Source organism: Somniosus microcephalus, chromosome 15, assembly GCF_052327205.1.
Source record: "Somniosus microcephalus isolate GS21.2 chromosome 15, FLI_Smic_1.0, whole genome shotgun sequence".
NCBI lineage: Eukaryota > Metazoa > Chordata > Chondrichthyes > Squaliformes > Somniosidae > Somniosus > Somniosus microcephalus.
In genome coordinates this window covers 1,109,388-1,128,736 of record NC_141001.1, presented here as the reverse complement: position 1 = coordinate 1,128,736, position 19,349 = coordinate 1,109,388, and the positions used below count along the sequence as shown (strand labels likewise).

Sequence of the window (19,349 nt, the reverse complement as noted above, 5' to 3'; positions counted from 1 at the left end):
AATTCCGCAGCCGCGCCTCCGTCAATTCCGCAGTCGCGCCTCCGTGACTTCCGCAGTCGCGCCGCCCTGTCAATTCCGCACTCGCGCCTCCCTGCGAGCTCCGCACTCGCGCCTCCCTGCGAGCTCCGCAGTCCATTTCGGCCCATCGTGTCCGCGCCGGCCAACAAAGGGCTATCCAGCCTAATCCCACTTCCCAGCTCTTGGTCTGTAGCCCTGCAGGTTACAGTATCCCAAGTGCACATCCAAGTACTTTTTAAATGTGGTTTGGGTTCCTGCCTCTACCACCCTTTCAGGCAGTGAGTTCCAGACCCCCACAACCCTCTGGGTGAAGAAATTTCCCTTCAAATCCCCTCTAAACCTTCCACCAATTACTTTAAATCTGTGCCCTCTGGTTTTTGACCCCTCTGCTAAGGGAAATCGGTCCTTTCTATCCACTTTATCCAGGCCCCTCATAATTTTATACACCTCAATAAGGTCTCCCCTCAGCCTCCTCTGTTCCAAGGAAAACAGACCCAGCCTATCCAGTCTTTCCTCATAGCTAAGATTCCCTACCCCCGGCAACATCCTTGTAAATCTCCTCTGTACCCTCTCTAGTGCAATCACATCCTTCCTGTAATGTGGTGACCAGAACTGCACACAGTACTCTAGCTGAGGCCCAACTAGTGTTTTATACAGTTGAAGCATAACCCCACTGCTCTTGTATTCTATGCCACGGCTAATAAAGGCAAGTATCCCGTGTGCCTTAACCACCTTATCTACCTGGCCTGCTACCTTCAGGGATCTGTGGACATGCACTCCAACGTCCCTCTGTTCCTCTACACTACTCGGTGTCCTACCATTTAATGTGTATTCCCTTTCCTTGTTAGCCCTCCCCAAATGCATTACCTCACACTTCTCCGGATTGAATTCCATTTGCCACTGTTCTGCCCACCTGACCAATTTATTGATATCTTCCTGCAGTCTACAGCTTCCTTCTTCAGTATCAACCACACAGCCGATTTTAACATCGTCTGCAAACTTCTTAATCATACCCCCTATATTCAAGTCCAGATCATTGATATATACCACAAAAAGCAAGGGACCCAGTACTAAGCCCTGCGGAACCCCACTGGAAACAGCCTTCCAGTCACAAAAACACCCATCAACCATTACCCTCTGCTTCCTTCCCATGTGGCGTCAAATGAACACTATTCATCGTTCCTCGAACTACTGCTCTTGCCGCACCTTGAGATCCACGCTCAACGCCATGCGGCGCCACATGAACTTTCTCGACCTCTCTCTTCAGCAGCACCAACGCACTCTATCTCAAAGCTGTCCGGGTCCACAGTTCCATTTCATCCTTCGACTCATCCGACGCTTCAACAAAAAACTTTTTGTCTTCCTTTCCGATGTCAAGGATCGCAGGCTTCATCAACTCTTGGACACCAACGCCCCTCCGGAACCTTCTTCCCCTTCTGTCCTCTGACCCCCCCCTTCTCCCAATCTCACCCCCTGCCGCGTTTTCACTATCCCCTCTGACCTTCCCCTCTCTGACCCCGAACGATCAGTCCTCAGCAAAGGCCTGAGCTTCATCCCCTTACGCCCCCACCTCAATGAATTTCGAGCTCGGCACGATGTTGAGCTCTTTTTCCGCCGCCTTCGTCTCCGTGCCCACTTCTTTGGCCAGGAGTCTTCCCCTCGCACGGCTGACCCTTTCTCTCGCTTTCAGAATTCCCGTTCTACCTGGACCCCTCCCCCTGGCCTCTTACCCTCTCTAGATCTTTTCATTGCTAACTGCCGGCGTGACATCGGCCGTCTCCATTTCTCTGCTCCCCTCACTCACTCCAACCTACCTCCCTCTGAACTCGCAGCACTCCATTCTCTTAGATCCAACCCTGACATTGTCATTAAACCTGCTGATAAGGTTGGTGCTGTTGTTGTTTGGCGAACCGACCTCTACCTAGCGGAAGCTGAACGCCAACTCTCCGACACCTCTTCCTACCTCCACCTGGACCATGACCCCACTACCGAACATCAAACCACCGTTTCCAAGACTCGCTGGCCTCATCTCCTCTGGAGATCTTCCCCCCGCGGCCACCAACCTCATAGTTCCCCAACCCTGCACAGCCCACTTCTACCTCCTTCCCAAGATCCACAAACAGGACTACCCTGGTAGACCCATCGTTTCAGCCTGTTCTTGCCCCACGGAACTTAACTCTTCCTATCTCGACTCTATCTTTTCTCCCCTTGTCCAGTCTCTTCCCACCTACACCCGTGACTCTTGGCGCCCTCCGCCACTTTAACAGTTTCCAGTTTCCTGGCCCCAACCGCCTCCTTTTTACTGACGTACAATCCCTCTGCACCTCCATCCCCCACCAGGATGGCCTGAGGGCGCTCCGCTTCTTCCTTGAACAGAGGCCCAACCAGTCCCCATCCACCACTACCCTCCTCCGCCTGGCTGAACTTGTTGTCACATTGAACAACTTCTCCTTTAACTCCACTCATTTCCTCCAAATTAAAGGTGTTGCTATGGGTACCCGCATGGGTCCTAGCTATGCCTGCCTTTTCGTGGGATATGTGGAACACTCTTTGTTCCAGTCCTACTCGGGTCCCCTCCCTCACCTTTTTCCGGTACATTGATGACTGTATCGGTGCCGTTTCCTACTCTCGCCCTGAACTAAACAATTTAATTCACTTTGCCTTCAATTTCCACCCTTTCTTCACCTTCACATGGTCCATCTCTGACTCTTCCCTTCCCTTCCTCAACTTCTCCGTCTCCATCTCTGGGGATAGGTTATTGACCAACATTCACTGCAAGCCCACTGACTCCCACAGCTACCTGGACTACACTTCCTCCCACCCCACCTCCTGTAAGGACTCTATTCCATTCTCCCAGTTTCTCCGTCTCCGCCGCGTCTGCTCCGACGATGCCACCTTCCACACCAGTGCTTACGACATGTCTTCCTTTTTCCTCAACCGAGGATGCCCCTCTACTGTGGTTAACACGGTCCTCCGTTCTATCTCCCGTACTCCTGCCCTCACCCCTGCCCCTCCCTCCCGGAACTGCGATAGGGTTCCCCTTGTCCTCACCATTCACCCCACCAGCCTCCACTTTCAACGGATCACCGTCCGCCATTTCCGCCACGTCCAACGTGATCCCACCACCAAACGCATCTTCCCCTCCCCTCCCCTTTCAGCATTCCGTATGGACCGCTCCCTCCAAGACACCTTTGTCCACTCCTGTATCACCCCCAGCACCCCTTCCCCTTCGCCCGGCACCTTCCCGTGCAAGCGCAAGGAGATGTAACACCTGCCCCTATACCTCCCCCCTTCCCACTGTCCAGGGCCCCAAACACCCCTTCCAGGTGAAACAGCGATTTACTTGTACTTCTTGCAACCTAGTATACTGTATTTGCTGCTCACGATGTGGTCTCCTCTACATTGGGGAGACCAAATGCAGATTGGGTGACCGCTTTGCGGAACACCTCCATTCAGTCCGTAAGGGTGACCCCGAGCTTCCGGTCGCCTGTCACTTTAATTCACCGCCCCATTCCCACTCGAACCTCACCGTGCTCGGTCTCTTGCATTGTTCCACGGAAGCTCAGTGTAAGCTTGAGGAACAGCACCCCGTCTTCCGATTAGGCACTTTACAGCCTTCCGGACTCGATATCGAGTTCAACAATTTCAGATCATAACCTCGGCCCCTATTACCTTTTTATATATTTTTTATCCACACTTTTGGTTTGTGCCTTTTCCTTTTATTTTCTCTCCCACATGGCAGCTGTCTCTCATTCTGCCAGCGTATTTCACACTTCATCTAGAGCCATCCTTTGTCTCTTTACCTGTCCTATTACCATCTCGTCTCGCCTTGAATATCTCTTCATGGCTCTTCACCTCTCAGACCTTCCTTTTTGTTCTTTCATCCCCTCCCCCATTTCCCAGCCCCATTTCCTGCTTTTTTTTTCTCAGTTCTGTAGAAGGGTTTCGACCTGAACCGTTGACTCTGTTTCTCTCTCCACGGATGTTGCCTGGCCTGCTGAGTGTTTCCAGCGTTTTCTGTTATTTCGGATTTCCAGCATCTGCAGTATTTTGCTACCCTCTGCTTCCTGTCTCTGAGCCAATTTTGAATCTAACTTGACACTTTGTCCTGGATCCCATGGGCTTTTAACTTCGTGACCAGTCTGCCACGTGGAACCTTATCAAAAACCTTGCTGAAGTCCGTATACACTACATCAAACGCACTACCCTCATCTACCCTCCTTGTTACCTCCTCAAAAAATTCAATCAAGTTTGTCGGACACGACCTTCCCTTAACAAATCCATGCTGACTATCTTTGATTAATCCGTGTCTTTCTAAATGAAGATTTATCCTGTCCTTCAGAATTCGTTCCAATAATTTTCCCACCACCGAGGTTAGGCTGACTGGCCTGTAATTTCTCGGTATTCCACAGTCTCACACCTCTCTGTGACAATTCCACAGTCTCACACCTCTGTGAATTCCACAGTCTCGCCTCTCTGTGTGAATTCCACAGTCTCACCTCTCTGTGTGAATTCCACAGTCTCACCTCTCTCTGAATTCCACAGCCTCACACCTCTGTGAATTCCACATAGAATTAAGCGTAGATCTAGGCTGACACTCCAGGGCAGTACTGAGGGAGCGCTGCACTGTCGGAGGGGCAGTACTGATGGAGTGCTGCGCTGTCGGAGGGGCAGTACCTGTACTGATGGAATGCTGCACTGTCGGAGGGGAAGTACTGAGGGAGCGCTGCACTGTTGGGGGGGGGGGGGGGAGTCAGCACTGAGGGAACGCTGCACTGTCAGCGGGGCAGTACTGCGGAAGTGCTGCACTGTTGGGAGGGGCAGTACTGAGGGAGTCATCCTCGGTTCCGTGGGACTGCCTATGAAGAGTACTGAGGGAACGTTGCACAGTCGGAGGGGCAGTACTGAGGGAGTGCTGCACAGTTGGAGGAGTCGCCTTTTGGATGAGACGTTAAACTGAGGTCCTTTCTGTCCTCTCGGATCCCATGGCACTGTTTTCAAGAAGAGCAGGGGAGTTCTCCCCGGTGTCCTGACCAATATTTATCCCTCAACCAACATCACCAAAACAGATGATCTGGTTGATGTCATAGCTTTTGGTCCCCTGTACGGATGGTGATCTGTGTCTGTTTAATTGAAATGTTCGTGGTTGTAACTGATCTGAGGACAATTCTTTCTAAAATGCTGCTAATGCAAAATGCAGTTACTGAAACAGTGGTTTTGATTCTGAGCCTGTGTGAATCCCTGCAGTGGTTTGCAGTACAAACTAAAGGCAATGAAAGAGTTAATGGGTGCTCCGTCTTTCCCCATACAGGATAGAGATGGTAAAGGACGCCTCACCAGACAACGTCTGTCAGCTTGACAGTCGCTACTGGAAGATAACCAACGAGAATGGAGACGTCGAGGAGGTCCAGGGACCTGGAGTAGTGGGTACGGAGTGGTAGGACCTGGGGGCAGTGGCAGGACTGTGGGCAGTGGGTACGGAGTGGCAGGACCCGGGGGCAGTGACAGGACTGTGGGCAGTGGGTGCGGAGTGGCAGGACCCGGGGGCAGTGGGTACGGAGTGACAGGACTGTGGGCAGTGGGTACGGAGTGGCAGGACCCGCGGGCAGTGGGTACGGAGTGGCAGGACTGTGGGCAGTGGGTACGGAGTGGCAGGACCCGAGGGCAGTGGGTACGGAGTGGGAGGACCCGGGGGCAGTGACGGGACTGTGGGCAGTGGGTACGGAGTGGCAGGACCCGGGGGCAGTGGGTACGGAGTGGGAGGACCCGGGGGCAGTGACGGGACTGTGGGCAGTGGGTTCGGAGTGGCAGGACCCGGGGGCATTGGGTACGGAGTGACAGGACTGTGGGCAGTGGGTTCGGAGTGGCAGGACCCGGGGGCAGTGACGGGACTGTGGGCAGTGGGTTCGGAGTGGCAGGACCCGGGGGCAGTGACAGGACATAAGAATAAGAGCAGGAGTCAGCCATACGGCCCCTCCAGCCTGCTCCGACATTCAATAAGATCGTGGCTAATCATCGACCTCAACTCCGCTTTCCCGTCTGATCCCCATATCCCTCGATTCCCCTAGAGTCCAAAAATCTATCTCAGCCTTGAATATCCTCAAAGACTCAGCATCCACAGCCCTCTGGTGCAGAGAATACCAAAGATTCACAACCCTCCGAGTGAAGAAATTCCTCCTCATCTCAGTCTTAAATGGCAGGCCCCTTATCCTGAGACTGTGTCCCCTTTGTTCTAGACTCTCCAGCCAAGGGAAACAACCTCTTAATCCCCTTCAGAATCTTGTATGTTTCAATGAGATCACCTCTCATTCTTCTAAACTCCAGAGAGTATCGGCCCATTCTACACAATCTCTCCTCATAGGACAGCCCTCTCATCCCAGGAATCAATCTAGTGAACCTTCGTTGCACCACCTCCAAGGCAAGTGTATCCTTCCTTAGATAAGGAGATCAAAACTGTGCACAGTACTCCGGGTGTGGTCTTACCAAGGCCCTGTACAATTGTAACAAGACTTCCTTACTCTTATACTCCAACCCCCTTGCAATAAAGGCCTTCCTTATTGCTTGCTGTACCTGTATGCTAGCTTTCTGTGTTCCTTGCACGAGGACACCCAAATCTCTCTGAACACCAACATTTGAAAGTTTCTCATCATTTAAAAAATATTCTGTTTTTCTATTCTTCCTACCAAAGTGAATAACCTCACATTTCCCTCCATTATACTCCATCTGCTACTTTACTGCCCACTCACTTAGTCTATCTATATCCCTTTGCAGACTCTTTAGTTTCTCCTCACAGCTTACTGTCCCACCTAGCTTTGTATCATCAGCAAACTTGTATACATTACATTTGGTCCCTTCATCTAGGTCATTAATATAGATTGTGGCCCCAACACTGATCCTTGCGGCACCCCACTAGTTACACTAGGATTGTGGGCAGTGGGTACGGAATGCCAGGACCCGGGGGCAGTGACGGGACTGTGGGCAGTGAGTACGGAATGCCAGGACCCGGGGGCAGTGACAGGACTATGGGCAGTGAGTACGGAATGCCAGGACCCGGGGTCAGTGACAGGACTGTGGGCAGTGGGTACGGGGTGGCAGGACCCGGGGGCAGTGACAGGACTGTGGGCAGTGAGTACGGAATGCCAGGACCCGGGGTCAGTGACAGGACTGTGGGCAGTGGGTACGGGGTGGCAGGACCCGGGGGCAGTGACAGGACTGTGGGCAGTGAGTATGGAATGCCAGGACCCGGGGGCAGTGACAGGACTGTGGGCAGTGAGTACTGAGTGGCACGACCCGGGGGCGGGGCCCGGTGGCGGGGTCTGGGGTCAGTGACAGGACTGTGGGCAGGAATTTAATGGCTGCTGAGGCAGCTGATCCCAGCCAGTGACACCTGCTTTGCTCCAACATGAGTGAGATTTCCCAGCTGCAAGGGAGCTGGGACCGGAGTCACCTGGCAGCAACCGGACCAAACAGACTGCAGCGGGCAGCGACCAGACTTTCAAAACTGCTTAAGGATATCTATTTACCACTTTGATCTGTAGAGATATTTCTTTCCCTTTCTCTCTCTCTCACTCCGTGCCGTAGGTGAGTTCCCAGTGCTGCGCCCTGGCAGTGTGCATGAGTACACCAGCTGCACTACCTTCACCACCCCCTCAGGCTACATGGAAGGCTACTACACTTTCCAACAACTCTCCAAGAAGAAGCTCACCTTCAACGCTACTATTCCGAGATTCTACATGGTGTGCCCGCCATTCCGAGGGTCGCTCGCTCGCCAGGTGGGTGCAGCGCTAGAGCCAGGCCAGCGCAGTCAACTGTTCGTCTAGTCCAGAGTACTAGAGAGCACAGCGTCGAAGGGTTAGAGTACGAGAGAGTTTGGAATATGACTGATCTCAGTGTGGAATATGACTGGTGATCTCAGTGTGGAATATGACTGGTGATCGAAGTGTGGCTTATGGCTGGTGATCTCAGTGTGGAATATGACTGCTCGCAGTGTGGCTTATGGCTGGTGATCGCAGTGTGGAATATGACTGGTGATTGCAGTGTGGAATACGACTGGTGATCTCAGTGTGGAATATGACTGGTGATCTGAGTGTGGAATATGACTGGTGATTGCAGTGTGGAATATGACTGATCTCAGTGTGGAATATGACTCCGGATCTCCGTGTGGGATATGACTGGTGATCTGAGTGGAATATGTCTGGTGATCTCAGTTTCCAATATGACTGGTGATCTTAGTGTGGAATATAATTGGTGATCGCAGTGTGGAATATGACTGGTGATGTCCGTGTGGAATATGACTCCGAATCTCCGTGTGGAATATGACTGGTGATCTCAGTGTGGAATATGACTGGCGATCTCAGTGGAATATGACTGGTGATTTCAGTGTGGAATTTGACTGGTGATCTCAGTGTGGAATATGACTGGTGATCTCCGTGTGGAATATGACTGGTGATCGCAATGAGGAATATGACTGGCGATCGCAGTGTGGAATATGAGTGGTGATCTCAGTGTGGAATATGAATGGTGATCTCAGTGTGGAATATGACTGGCGATCGCAGTGTGGAATATGACTGGTGTTCGCAGTGTGGAATATGAATGGTGATCTCAGTGTGGAATATGACTGGCGATCGCAGTGTGGAATATGACTGGTGTTCGCAGTGTGGAATATGAATGGTGATCTCTGTGTGGAATATGACTGGCGGTCGCAGTGTGGAATATGACTGGTGATCGCAGTGCGGAATATGACTGGTGAAATCTGTGTGGAATATGGCTGGTGATCGCAGTGTGGAATATGTCTGGTGATCGCTGTGTGTAATATGACTGGTGATCGCAGTGTGGAATATGACTGGTGATCTTTTGGAATATGACTGGTGATTTCAGTGGAATATGATTGGTGATCTCAGTGTGGAATATGACAGGTGATCGCAGTGTGGAATATGACTGGTGATCGCAGTGTGGAATATGACTGGTGATCGCAGTGTGGAATATGACTGGTGATCGCAGTGTGGAATATGACTGGTGATCGCAGTGTGGAATATGACTGGTGATCTCAGTGTGGAATATGACTGGTGATCTCAGTGTGGAATATGACTGATCGCTGTTTTTAATATCACTAGTGGTCTCAGTGGAATATGACTGGTGATCTCATAGAGTCATAGAGTTATACAGCACGGCTAGAGGCCCTTCGGCCCATCGTGTCCGCGCCGGCCATCAAGCCCTGTCTGATCTAATCCCATATTCCAGCATTTGGTCCGTAGCCTTGTATGCTATGGCATTTCAAGTGCTCATCCAAATGCTTCTTAAATGTTGTGAGGATGCCTGCCTCCACAACCCTTTCAGGCAGTGAGTTCCAGACTCCAACCACCCTCTGGGTGAAAAAGTTCTTCCTCAAATCCCCTCTAAACCTCCCGCCCTTTACCTTGAATCTATGCCCCCTAGTTATTGACCCCTCTACTAAGGGAAAAAGCTCCTCAGCATCCATCCTATCTATGCCCCTCATAATTTTGTACACCTCAATCAGCCTCCTCTGCTCCAAGGAAAACAAACCCAATCTGCCCAGTCTCTCTTCATAGCTGAAGCGCTCCAGCCCCGGTAACATCCTGGTGAACCTCCTCTGCACCCTCTCCAACGCGATCACATCCTTCCTGTAGTGTGGCGACCAGAACTGCACACCGTATTCCAGCTGTGGCCTAACCAGTGTTTTATACAGTTCCATCATAACCTCCTTGCTCTTATATTCAATGCCTCGGCTAATGAAGGCAAGTATCCCATATGCCTTTTTTACCACCTTATCCACCTGTTCTGCCGCCTTCAGGGATCTGTGTACTTGCACACCCAGATCCCTCTGACCCTCCGTCTTGCCTAGGGTCTTACCATTCATTGTGTATTCCCTTGCCTTGTTAGTCCCCCCAAAGTGCATCACCTCGCACTTTTCCGGGTTAAATTCCATTTGCCACTGTTCCGCCCATCTGACCAACCCATCTCTGTGGAATATGACTGGTGATCTCAGTGTGGAATATGACTGGTGATCTCAGTGCGGAATATGACTGGTGATCGCAGTGTGGAAGATGACTGGTGATCGCAGTGTGGAATATGACTGGTGATCTCAGTGTGGAATATGGTTGGTGATCTCAGTGTGGAATATGACTGGTGATCTCAGTGTGGAATATGGTTGGTGATCTCAGTGTGGAATATGACTGGTGATCTCAGTGGGGAATATGACTGGTGATCTCAGTGTGGAATATGGTTGGTGATCTCAGTGTGGAATATGACTGGTTATCGCAGTGTGGAATATGACTGGTGATCTCAGTGTGGAATATGACTGGTGATCTCAGTGGGGAATATGACTGGTGATCTCAGTGTGGAATATGACTGGTGATCTCTGTGGAATATGACTGATCGCTGTTTTTAATATCACTAGTGGTCTATGTGGAATTTGACTGGTGATCTCAGTGGAATATGACTGGTGATCGCTGTGTTTATTATGTCTGGTGATCGCAGTGTGGAATATGACTGGTGATCTCTGTGGAATATGACTGGTGATTTCAGTGGAATATGATTGGTGATCTCAGTGTGGAATATGACTGGTGATCTCAGTGTGGAATATGACTGGTGATCGCAGTGTGGAATATGACTGATCGCTGTTTTTAATATCACTAGTGGTCTATGTGGAATATGACTGGTGATCGCTGTGTTTATTATGTCTGGTGATCGCAGTGTGGAATATGACTGATGATCTCTGTGGAATATGACTGGTGATTTCAGTGGAATATGATTGGTGATTGTTGTGTATGTAATATGTGTGCTACTTTGAACCTATGGACAGGACTGCACTACTTGTTGGGCGTAGTGATACGCAGTACCACTCCTGGCCATAGGGGTATAAATAGTACTGTGGGTACTGATCTCCCCTCAGTTCCCGCCTGTGGGCATGAAGTAAAGACCTACGTATAGTCCCTACCTCCAACCAGTAAAGACCTGTTTTATTGTTACTGATTAAGTCTGAGTATTAATTACTTGAACAACTCACAGATTTAACACTGGCGACGAGTCTGATTCGGACCCTGCGGCAGTCACTCCACGGCAGCTTCGTCCACAGCCAGGACGTTGCAGAGAGGTTTCCACCCTCTCCACCCCACTGGAAGACATCCTGACCTCGGAGCCTCCATCGGCGACCGTCCGCTTCTTCTCCAGCTTGGTGGTGGGTAAGCCGTTGTCTGAGCCGGGCAGCGACGCGACAGGCAGTCGACCGCGTTGGCCGCACGAACGGGGCTGGGGGAGCTGGAGGAATAGGGCGCGAGAGCCGCTTCGAGCGGGAGGCGTTTCAACAGAGCGATCGCATCTCCTGATAAGAGCCGAGAGCCGCTTCGCGATCCAGCGATCGCATCCGCTGATAAGGGCCGCACTCGGGCGATCGCGGCGAAGATAAGGGCCGCACTCGGGGGCTGAAGGGAGACGGCGTTGGGGGACGGGTGAAGACCGCCAAGCGCGGGAAAACCGCCATTTTGTGGGCGGAGGACGACGGCAAGAGCGGGAAGCCGCCATCTTTGATAACAAGTAAACAAAATAAAATCTGAGAAATTGCAAATCTACAATGCCTAAACACGGGAATATTAGCACCTTTGATAGTGACCTCGAAGATTGGGCCATGTATGTTGAAAGAGTAAAAAATTATTGTAAGGCCAATAAAATTCGTGACCAAGATAAAGCTCTAACATTATTAAATTCAATGGGTGCGAAGACATACGGGCAATTGAAACACCTGTTATCACCAGATGAACCGGCGGATAAGACGTTCGATGAGATTGTTACTGTCCTGAAAGATCATCTAAACCCCACGCCGCTGATGCTAGCGGAACGATTTAAATTTTACGACAGAAGGCAGCTACAGCATGAAAGCAATGCTGAATATTTGCTGGAATTGCGTAAATTAGCGAAATATTGCCAGTTTGGAACGGGACTGACAGAGGCACTTCGAGACAAATTTGTGTGTGGTTTATTTAAACAGGATACACAAAAGCGACTGCTCGAGGAGAATGAGCTGACGCTTGAGAAGGCGGTCACTATGGCAGCAGCACACGAAGCCGCAGCGAGAGGCACGGCAGTAATGCAACTACGGTCACCGGAGCTCAGTGCACACAAATTGGGTGAGAGTTCTGGCAAATGTTATCGTTGTGGAAAGACAACGCATGATCAGAACCAGTGTTGGTTTAAAAACCAAGAATGTAGAACTTGTGGTAGGCTTGGACATATAGCTAGAGTATGCAGGTCAGCGAAGAAGACCAGCAACAAGAAGTCACCGCAAGGAAAATACGCAAAGGTACACAAGGTGACCGAACAGGAGTCCGATTCAGACGCTAGCAGTAATGAACTGGCTAGCTTAAGAGTACTCAACGCTGGTAAGGGTGCAGACCTCCAGACAATTTGGGTCACTCTTCAGATAGAAGGAGTCCAAGTAAAACTGGAATTGGACACTGGATCGGCATTGACGGTCATAAATAAGAAAGATTACGGAAAGTTATTCCAACATATTCCCCTACAGGATACGGGGATTATATTGGAAACATACACGGGGCAAAGAGTGTACCCCATCGGGAAAATAGAGGTTGCAGTGGTCCACAAGGGCGAAGACAGTCAAATAATGGACTTATACATAGATACATAGAAGATAGGAGCAGGAGTAGGCCATTCGGCCCTTCGTGCCTGCTCCGCCATTCGATGAGATCATGGCTGATCCTTTAATTCAGTATCCCGTCCCCGCCTTCTCTCCGTAACCCTTAACCCCTTTTGCCCGTAGAAATATATCTAATTCCCTCTTAAATATATTTAATGAGCTGGCGTACACTGCCCTCTGTGGCAATGAGTTCCACAGGTTCACCACTCTCTGAGTGAAGAAATTCCCCCTCATCTCTGTCCTAAATGGTTTAGCCCTTATCCTTAAATTATGTCCTCTAGTTCTGTTCTCACCCGCCAAGGGAAACATTCCTTCTGCATCCAGTCTGTCTAGACCTGTCAGAATTTTATACACTTCTATGAGGTCCCCTCTCAATCTTCTAAACTCCAGTGTGTACATCCCTAAACTACATAGTCTCTCCTCATAGGTCATTCCCGCCATTCCTGGTATCAGCCTGGTGAATCGCCGCTGCACCCCCTCCATGGCAAGAACATCCTTCCTCAGATGAGGCGACCAAAACTGTACACAGTACTCGAGGTGTGGTCTCACCAGTGCCCTGTACAGCTGCAGCAAGGTATCCCTGTTCCTGTATTCTAACCCTTTTGCTATGAAGGCCAGCATACCGTTTGCCTTCTTGACCGCCTGTTGCACCTGCATGCTCGCCTTCAGTGACTGGTGTACAAGAACACCCAGGTCTCTCTGTACTTCCCCCTCTCCCAATCTATTGCCATTTAAATAATAATTTGCCCTCCCGTTCCTGCACCCAAGGTGGATAACTTCGCCCTTGTCCACATTATAGTGCATCTGCCATTTATCCGCCCAATCGCCCAGTCTGTCCAAATCGCTCTGGAGCTTCCTGGTCTCTTCCTCTGAGCCCACCCCCCCTCCTAGTTTAGTGTCGTCTGCAAATTTGGAAATGCTGCATCCGACTCCCTGATCCAGGTCATTAATGTAAATTGTGAACAGCTGGGGGCCCAGGACAGATCCCTGTGGTACCCCACTTGTTACTGCCTGCCATTCAGAAAATGAGCCGTTTATTCCAACTCTCTGTTTTCTATCTGACAGCCAGTTCCCTATCCACGCCAAAACTTTCCCCTTTATCCCATGAGCCTCAATTTTCCATGCTAATCTTTTATGTGGGACCTTATCGAAGGCCTTTTGGAAGTCCAGGTACACCACATCTACTGGCTCTCCCCCATCTATTCTACCAGTTACTCCCTCAAAAAATTCCAATAGATTAGTCAAGCACGATTTACCCTTTGTAAATCCATGTTGACTCTGTCCTATCCTGTCCCCATTTGCTAAGTGCTCCGCTATTTCATCCTTAATGATGGACTCCAGCATTTTGCCCACAACTGATGTAAGGCTTACAGGTCTGTAATTACCTGCTTTTTCCCTACCCCCCTTTTTGAATAGTGGGGTAACGTTAGCTACCCTCCAATCCATCGGTACTGTTCCCGAGTCTAATGAATTCTGAAAAATCATCCTTAGTGCATCCGCTATCTCTAGGGCCACCTCCTTCAGTACCCTAGGATGCATGTTATCAGGCCCTGGGGATTTGTCCACCTTCAATCCCTTTAGCTTCCTTAACACCATATCCTTAGAGATATTGATTTGCGTCAGTTCCTCCTTTGCCAATGTCCCTATTTTTCCCGATATCCCAGGGAGGTTTTTTGTGTCTTCCTTCGTAAAGACTGACCCAAAGTATGCATTTAGTTGATCTGCCATTTCCTTATTTCCCATTATATATTCCCCCGTATCTGACTGCAATGGACCAACTTTGGTTTTCACCAGTCTTTTCCTTTTGATATACTTATAAAAGACTTATATGTGATATCTGAAGGAGGTCCTCCACTACTAGGACGGGAGTGGATTAGGAAAATGAATATGGACTGGCATTTCCTACAAACAATAACGAGTGAGAACTCGGTGAAGATAGTCGGCCCAGACTCTGGAACGGATGATGGTAAGCCCAACTCAGGTGCAAAAGACAAAGTTTCAGCACAGAATTCCACTGAGCAACAACAACATAGTTTAACTGTGGATTCTGAGTCTGGCAAGTCTACTGATGTGCCCATTTCTGAGGGACACCGGGCTCGAACTCAACTCCATTTCAAACTACAACAGCAATTAGAACAAATGCTTCGCCGTTTTGAGCAAGAGTTGAATGCAACGAAAGAGTTCTTTGATATAGAGTTGGAGAATCTGGAAAGACAACAGAAGCAGCTGATGGAGAAAATGGAGCAGGAGCACACAAAACGTCTGATGTCAGAGGAGTTAACGGTCAGCCAACTCCTGCATATGCTGAAGGACAGGACTCTGAAATGGGAAAAACTTGAACACGAACTTCAATATTCAAACGAAAGGGGTTCGGAGCTCTCAAAGGTTATTGGAAGAGCTGAGGTGGCAACACAGACTGAGATGACTGCAACAGAGCAGCCCTTGGATGCCAAAAGTACGCTGACTCACGTCAACGTAGAACAACAGACCGCTGAAACAGCTGCTCCGGTAGAGGGATTGAATAGTCCGATCAATCAATCTCCAAAAGAAGTTGAAGTAGTAAAATCTCAAATGAGGTCATTAGTAAACGACTTGCTGAAAGCCCAGAAAAAGCTGGATGAAGAGGTACGCATGAAGAAGTCTCTTCAGGAAAGATGTCTGGACTTGGAACAAAAGCTGGCTAACGCCCAGCTGGGTATGGAGGAAATAGAAGACCCTCTCGCTGGCCTAGATCAGGACGACACCGAATATTACTATGTCCTGTCCTGCCCAACTTGTAACTTCGACTCCCACCATACAGAAATCATGGAGGAGCACCGAAAGTCTACAGAACATCGGGAGAAGGTGGCTCTACTACGGAAAAAGGAGGAAGAGAAGGAGGAACTGCGCATGCAGCTGGCAGCTGATGGAGCCCAGAGAGTCTCCAAGAAGCAGAAAAGGAAAAGTCGAAACAGAAGATGACCCATCTGAACCATTATTACCTCTACCAGATCTCACACGTGGTCCCTCCGAACGGAGCCAATTCAGTTCGGAAGTTCAAACTGTTAAATCCATGGAAGGACTATTGAATGAGTCACTCCAGCAACGTGAACCGACTCCACCACAGAGATTGAATCTGTGAACTGTTTTCCGCAGAGACTGAATCTGTGATCTGTTTTGACATGAAGTTATCTATGTATCTATGTTATTCTGTTATGTAAACCTGAAGTTATATATGTATATATGTTATTACGTTATGTTAAATGGGGAGATGACTGTAAAGCTAGGAAGGGAGGAATGTTGTGTATGTAATATGTGTGCTACTTTGAACCTATGGACAGGACTGCACTACTTGTTGGGCGTAGTGATACGCAGTACCACTCCTGGCCATAGGGGTATAAATAGTACTGTGGGTACTGATCTCCCCTCAGTTCCCGCCTGTGGGCATGAAGTAAAGACCTACGTATAGTCCCTACCTCCAACCAGTAAAGACCTGTTTTATTGTTACTGATTAAGTCTGAGTATTAATTACTTGAACAACTCACAGATTTAACAGTGATCTCAGTGTGGAATATGACTGGTGATCGCAGTGTGGAATATGACTGGTGATCGCAGTGTGGAACATGACTGGTGATCTCAGTGTGGAATATGACAGGTGATCGCAGTGTGGAGTATGACTGGTGATCGCAGTGTGGAATATGACTGGAGATCGCAGTGTGGAATATGACTGGTGATCGCAGTGTGGAATATGACTGGTGATCGCAGTGTGGAATATGACTGGTGATCGCAGTGTGGAATATGACTGGTGATCTCAGTGTGGAACATGACTGGTGATCGCAGTGTGGAATATGACTGGTGATCGCAGTGTGGAATATGACTGATCGCTGTTTTTAATATCACTAGTGGTCTATGTGGAATATGACTGGTGATCTCTGGAATATGACTGGTGATCGCAGTGTGGAATATGACAGGTGATCGCAGTGTGGAGTATGACTGGTGATCGCAGTGTGGAATATGACTGGAGATCGCAGTGTGGAATATGACTGGTGATCGCAGTGTGGAATATGACTGGTGATCGCAGTGTGGAATATGACTGGTGATCGCAGTGTGGAATATGACTGGTGATCTCAGTGTGGAACATGACTGGTGATCGCAGTGTGGAATATGACTGGTGATCGCAGTGTGGAATATGACTGATCGCTGTTTTTAATATCACTAGTGGTCTATGTGGAATATGACTGGTGATCTCTGGAATATGACTGGTGATCGCAGTGTGGAATATGACTGGTGATCTCAGTGTGGAATATGACTGGTGATCTCAGTGTGGAATATGACTGGTGATCTCAGTGTGGAATATGACTGATCGCTGTTTTTAATATCACTAGTGGTCTCAGTGGAATATGACTGGTGATCTCATAGAGTCATAGAGTTATACAGCACGGCTAGAGGCCCTTCGGCCCATCGTGTCCGCGCCGGCCATCAAGCCCTGTCTGATCTAATCCCATATTACAGCATTTGGTCCGTAGCCTTGTATGCTATGGCATTTCAAGTGCTCATCCAAATGCTTCTTAAATGTTGTGAGGATGCCTGCCTCCACAACCCTTTCAGGCAGTGAGTTCCAGACTCCAACCACCCTCTGGGTGAAAAAGTTCTTCCTCAAATCCCCTCTAAACCTCCCGCCCTTTACCTTGAATCTATGCCCCCTAGTTATTGACCCCTCTACTAAGGGAAAAAGCTCCTCAGCATCCATCCTATCTATGCCCCTCATAATTTTGTACACCTCAATCAGCCTCCTCTGCTCCAAGGAAAACAAACCCAATCTGCCCAGTCTCTCTTCATAGCTGAAGCGCTCCAGCCCCGGTAACATCCTGGTGAACCTCCTCTGCACCCTCTCCAACGCGATCACATCCTTCCTGTAGTGTGGCGACCAGAACTGCACACCGTATTCCAGCTGTGGCCTAACCAGTGTTTTATACAGTTCCATCATAACCTCCTTGCTCTTATATTCAATGCCTCGGCTAATGAAGGCAAGTATCCCATATGCCTTTTTTACCACCTTATCCACCTGTTCTGCCGCCTTCAGGGATCTGTGTACTTGCACACCCAGATCCCTCTGACCCTCCGTCTTGCCTAGGGTCTTACCATTCATTGTGTATTCCCTTGCCTTGTTAGTCCCCCCAAAGTGCATCACCTCGCACTTTTCCGGGTTAAATTCCATTTGCCACTGTTCCGCCCATCTGACCAACCCATCTCTGTGGAATATGACTGGTGATCTCAGTGTGGAATATGACTGGTGATGTCAGTGCGGAATATGACTGGTGATGTCAGTGTGGAATATGACTGGTGATCGCAGTGTGGAAGATGACTGGTGATCGCAGTGTGGAATATGACTGGTGATCTCAGTGTGGAATATGACTGGTGATCTCAGTGTGGAATATGGTTGGTGATCTCAGTGTGGAATATGACTGGTTATCGCAGTGTGGAATATGACTGGTGATCTCAGTGTGGAATATGACTGGTGATCTCAGTGTGGAGTATGACTGGTGATTGCAGTGTGGAATATGACTGGAGATCTCAGTGTGGAATATGACTGGAGATCTCAGTGTGGAATATGACTGGTGATCTCTGTGTGGAATATGACTGGTGATCTCTGTGGAATATGACTGATCGCTGTTTTTAATATCACTAGTGGTCTATGTGGAATTTGACTGGTGATCTCAGTGGAATATGACTGGTGATCGCTGTGTTTATTATGTCTGGTGATCGCAGTGTGGAATATGACTGGTGAAATCTGTGTGTAATATGACTGGTGATCGCAGTGTGGAATATGACTGGTGATCTCTGTGGAATATGACTGGTGATTTCAGTGGAATATGATTGGTGATCTCAGTGTGGAATATGACTGGTGATCGCAGTGTGGAATATGACTGGAGATCTCAGTGTGGAACATGACTGGTGATCGCAGTGTGGAATATGACTGGTGATCGCAGTGTGGAATATGACTGATCGCTGTTTTTAATATCACTAGTGGTCTATGTGGAATATGACTGGTGATCTCTGGACTATGACTGGTGATCGCAGTGTGGAATATGACTGGTGATCTCAGTGTGGGATATGACTGGCGATCTCAGTGGGGAATATGACTGGTGATCTCAGTGGGGAATATGACTGGTGATCGCAGTGTGGAATATGACTGGAGATCTCAGTGTGGAGTATGACTGGTGATCTCAGTGGAATATGACTGGTGATCTCAGTGTGGAATATGGCTGGTGATCTCAGTGTGGAATATGACTGCCGATCGCAGTGTGGAATATGACTGGTGATCTCTGTGGAATATGACTGGTGATCTCAGTGGAATATGACTGGTGATCTCGGGGTGGAATATGACTGGTGATCGCAGTGTGGAATATGACTGGTGATCTCGGGGTGGAATATGACTGGTGATCTCAGTGTGGAATATGACTGGTGATCTCAGTGTGGAATATGACTGGTGAAATCTGTGTGGAATGTGGCTGGTGATCTCAGTGTGGAATATGACTGGTGATCTCAGTGGGGAATATGACTGGTGATCGCAGCATGGAATATGACTGGTGATATCAGTGTGGAATATGACTGGTGAGTCATAGAGTCATCGAGTTATACAGCACAGAAAGAGGCCCTTCGGCCCATCGTGTCTGCGCCG

At 49.2% G+C, this 19,349-nt stretch overlaps 1 protein-coding gene across 2 annotated transcripts in view; it reads left to right on the top strand.

The window, feature by feature from the left end:
• Positions 1–19,349, top strand: part of fbxo3 (F-box protein 3) — a 52,773-nt gene that overhangs the window by 22,946 nt on the left and 10,478 nt on the right. The window contains exons 7-9 of one of the 2 annotated variants that reach the window (XM_086007449.1): positions 5,330–5,445; positions 7,600–7,790; positions 12,023–12,161. In XM_086007449.1, coding sequence (XP_085863575.1) covers positions 5,330–5,445; positions 7,600–7,790; positions 12,023–12,161 — 446 coding nt within the window. The remainder of the gene's footprint in view (positions 1–5,329; positions 5,446–7,599; positions 7,791–12,022; positions 12,162–19,349) is intronic. The other variant, XM_086007450.1, reaches the window with a different exon arrangement.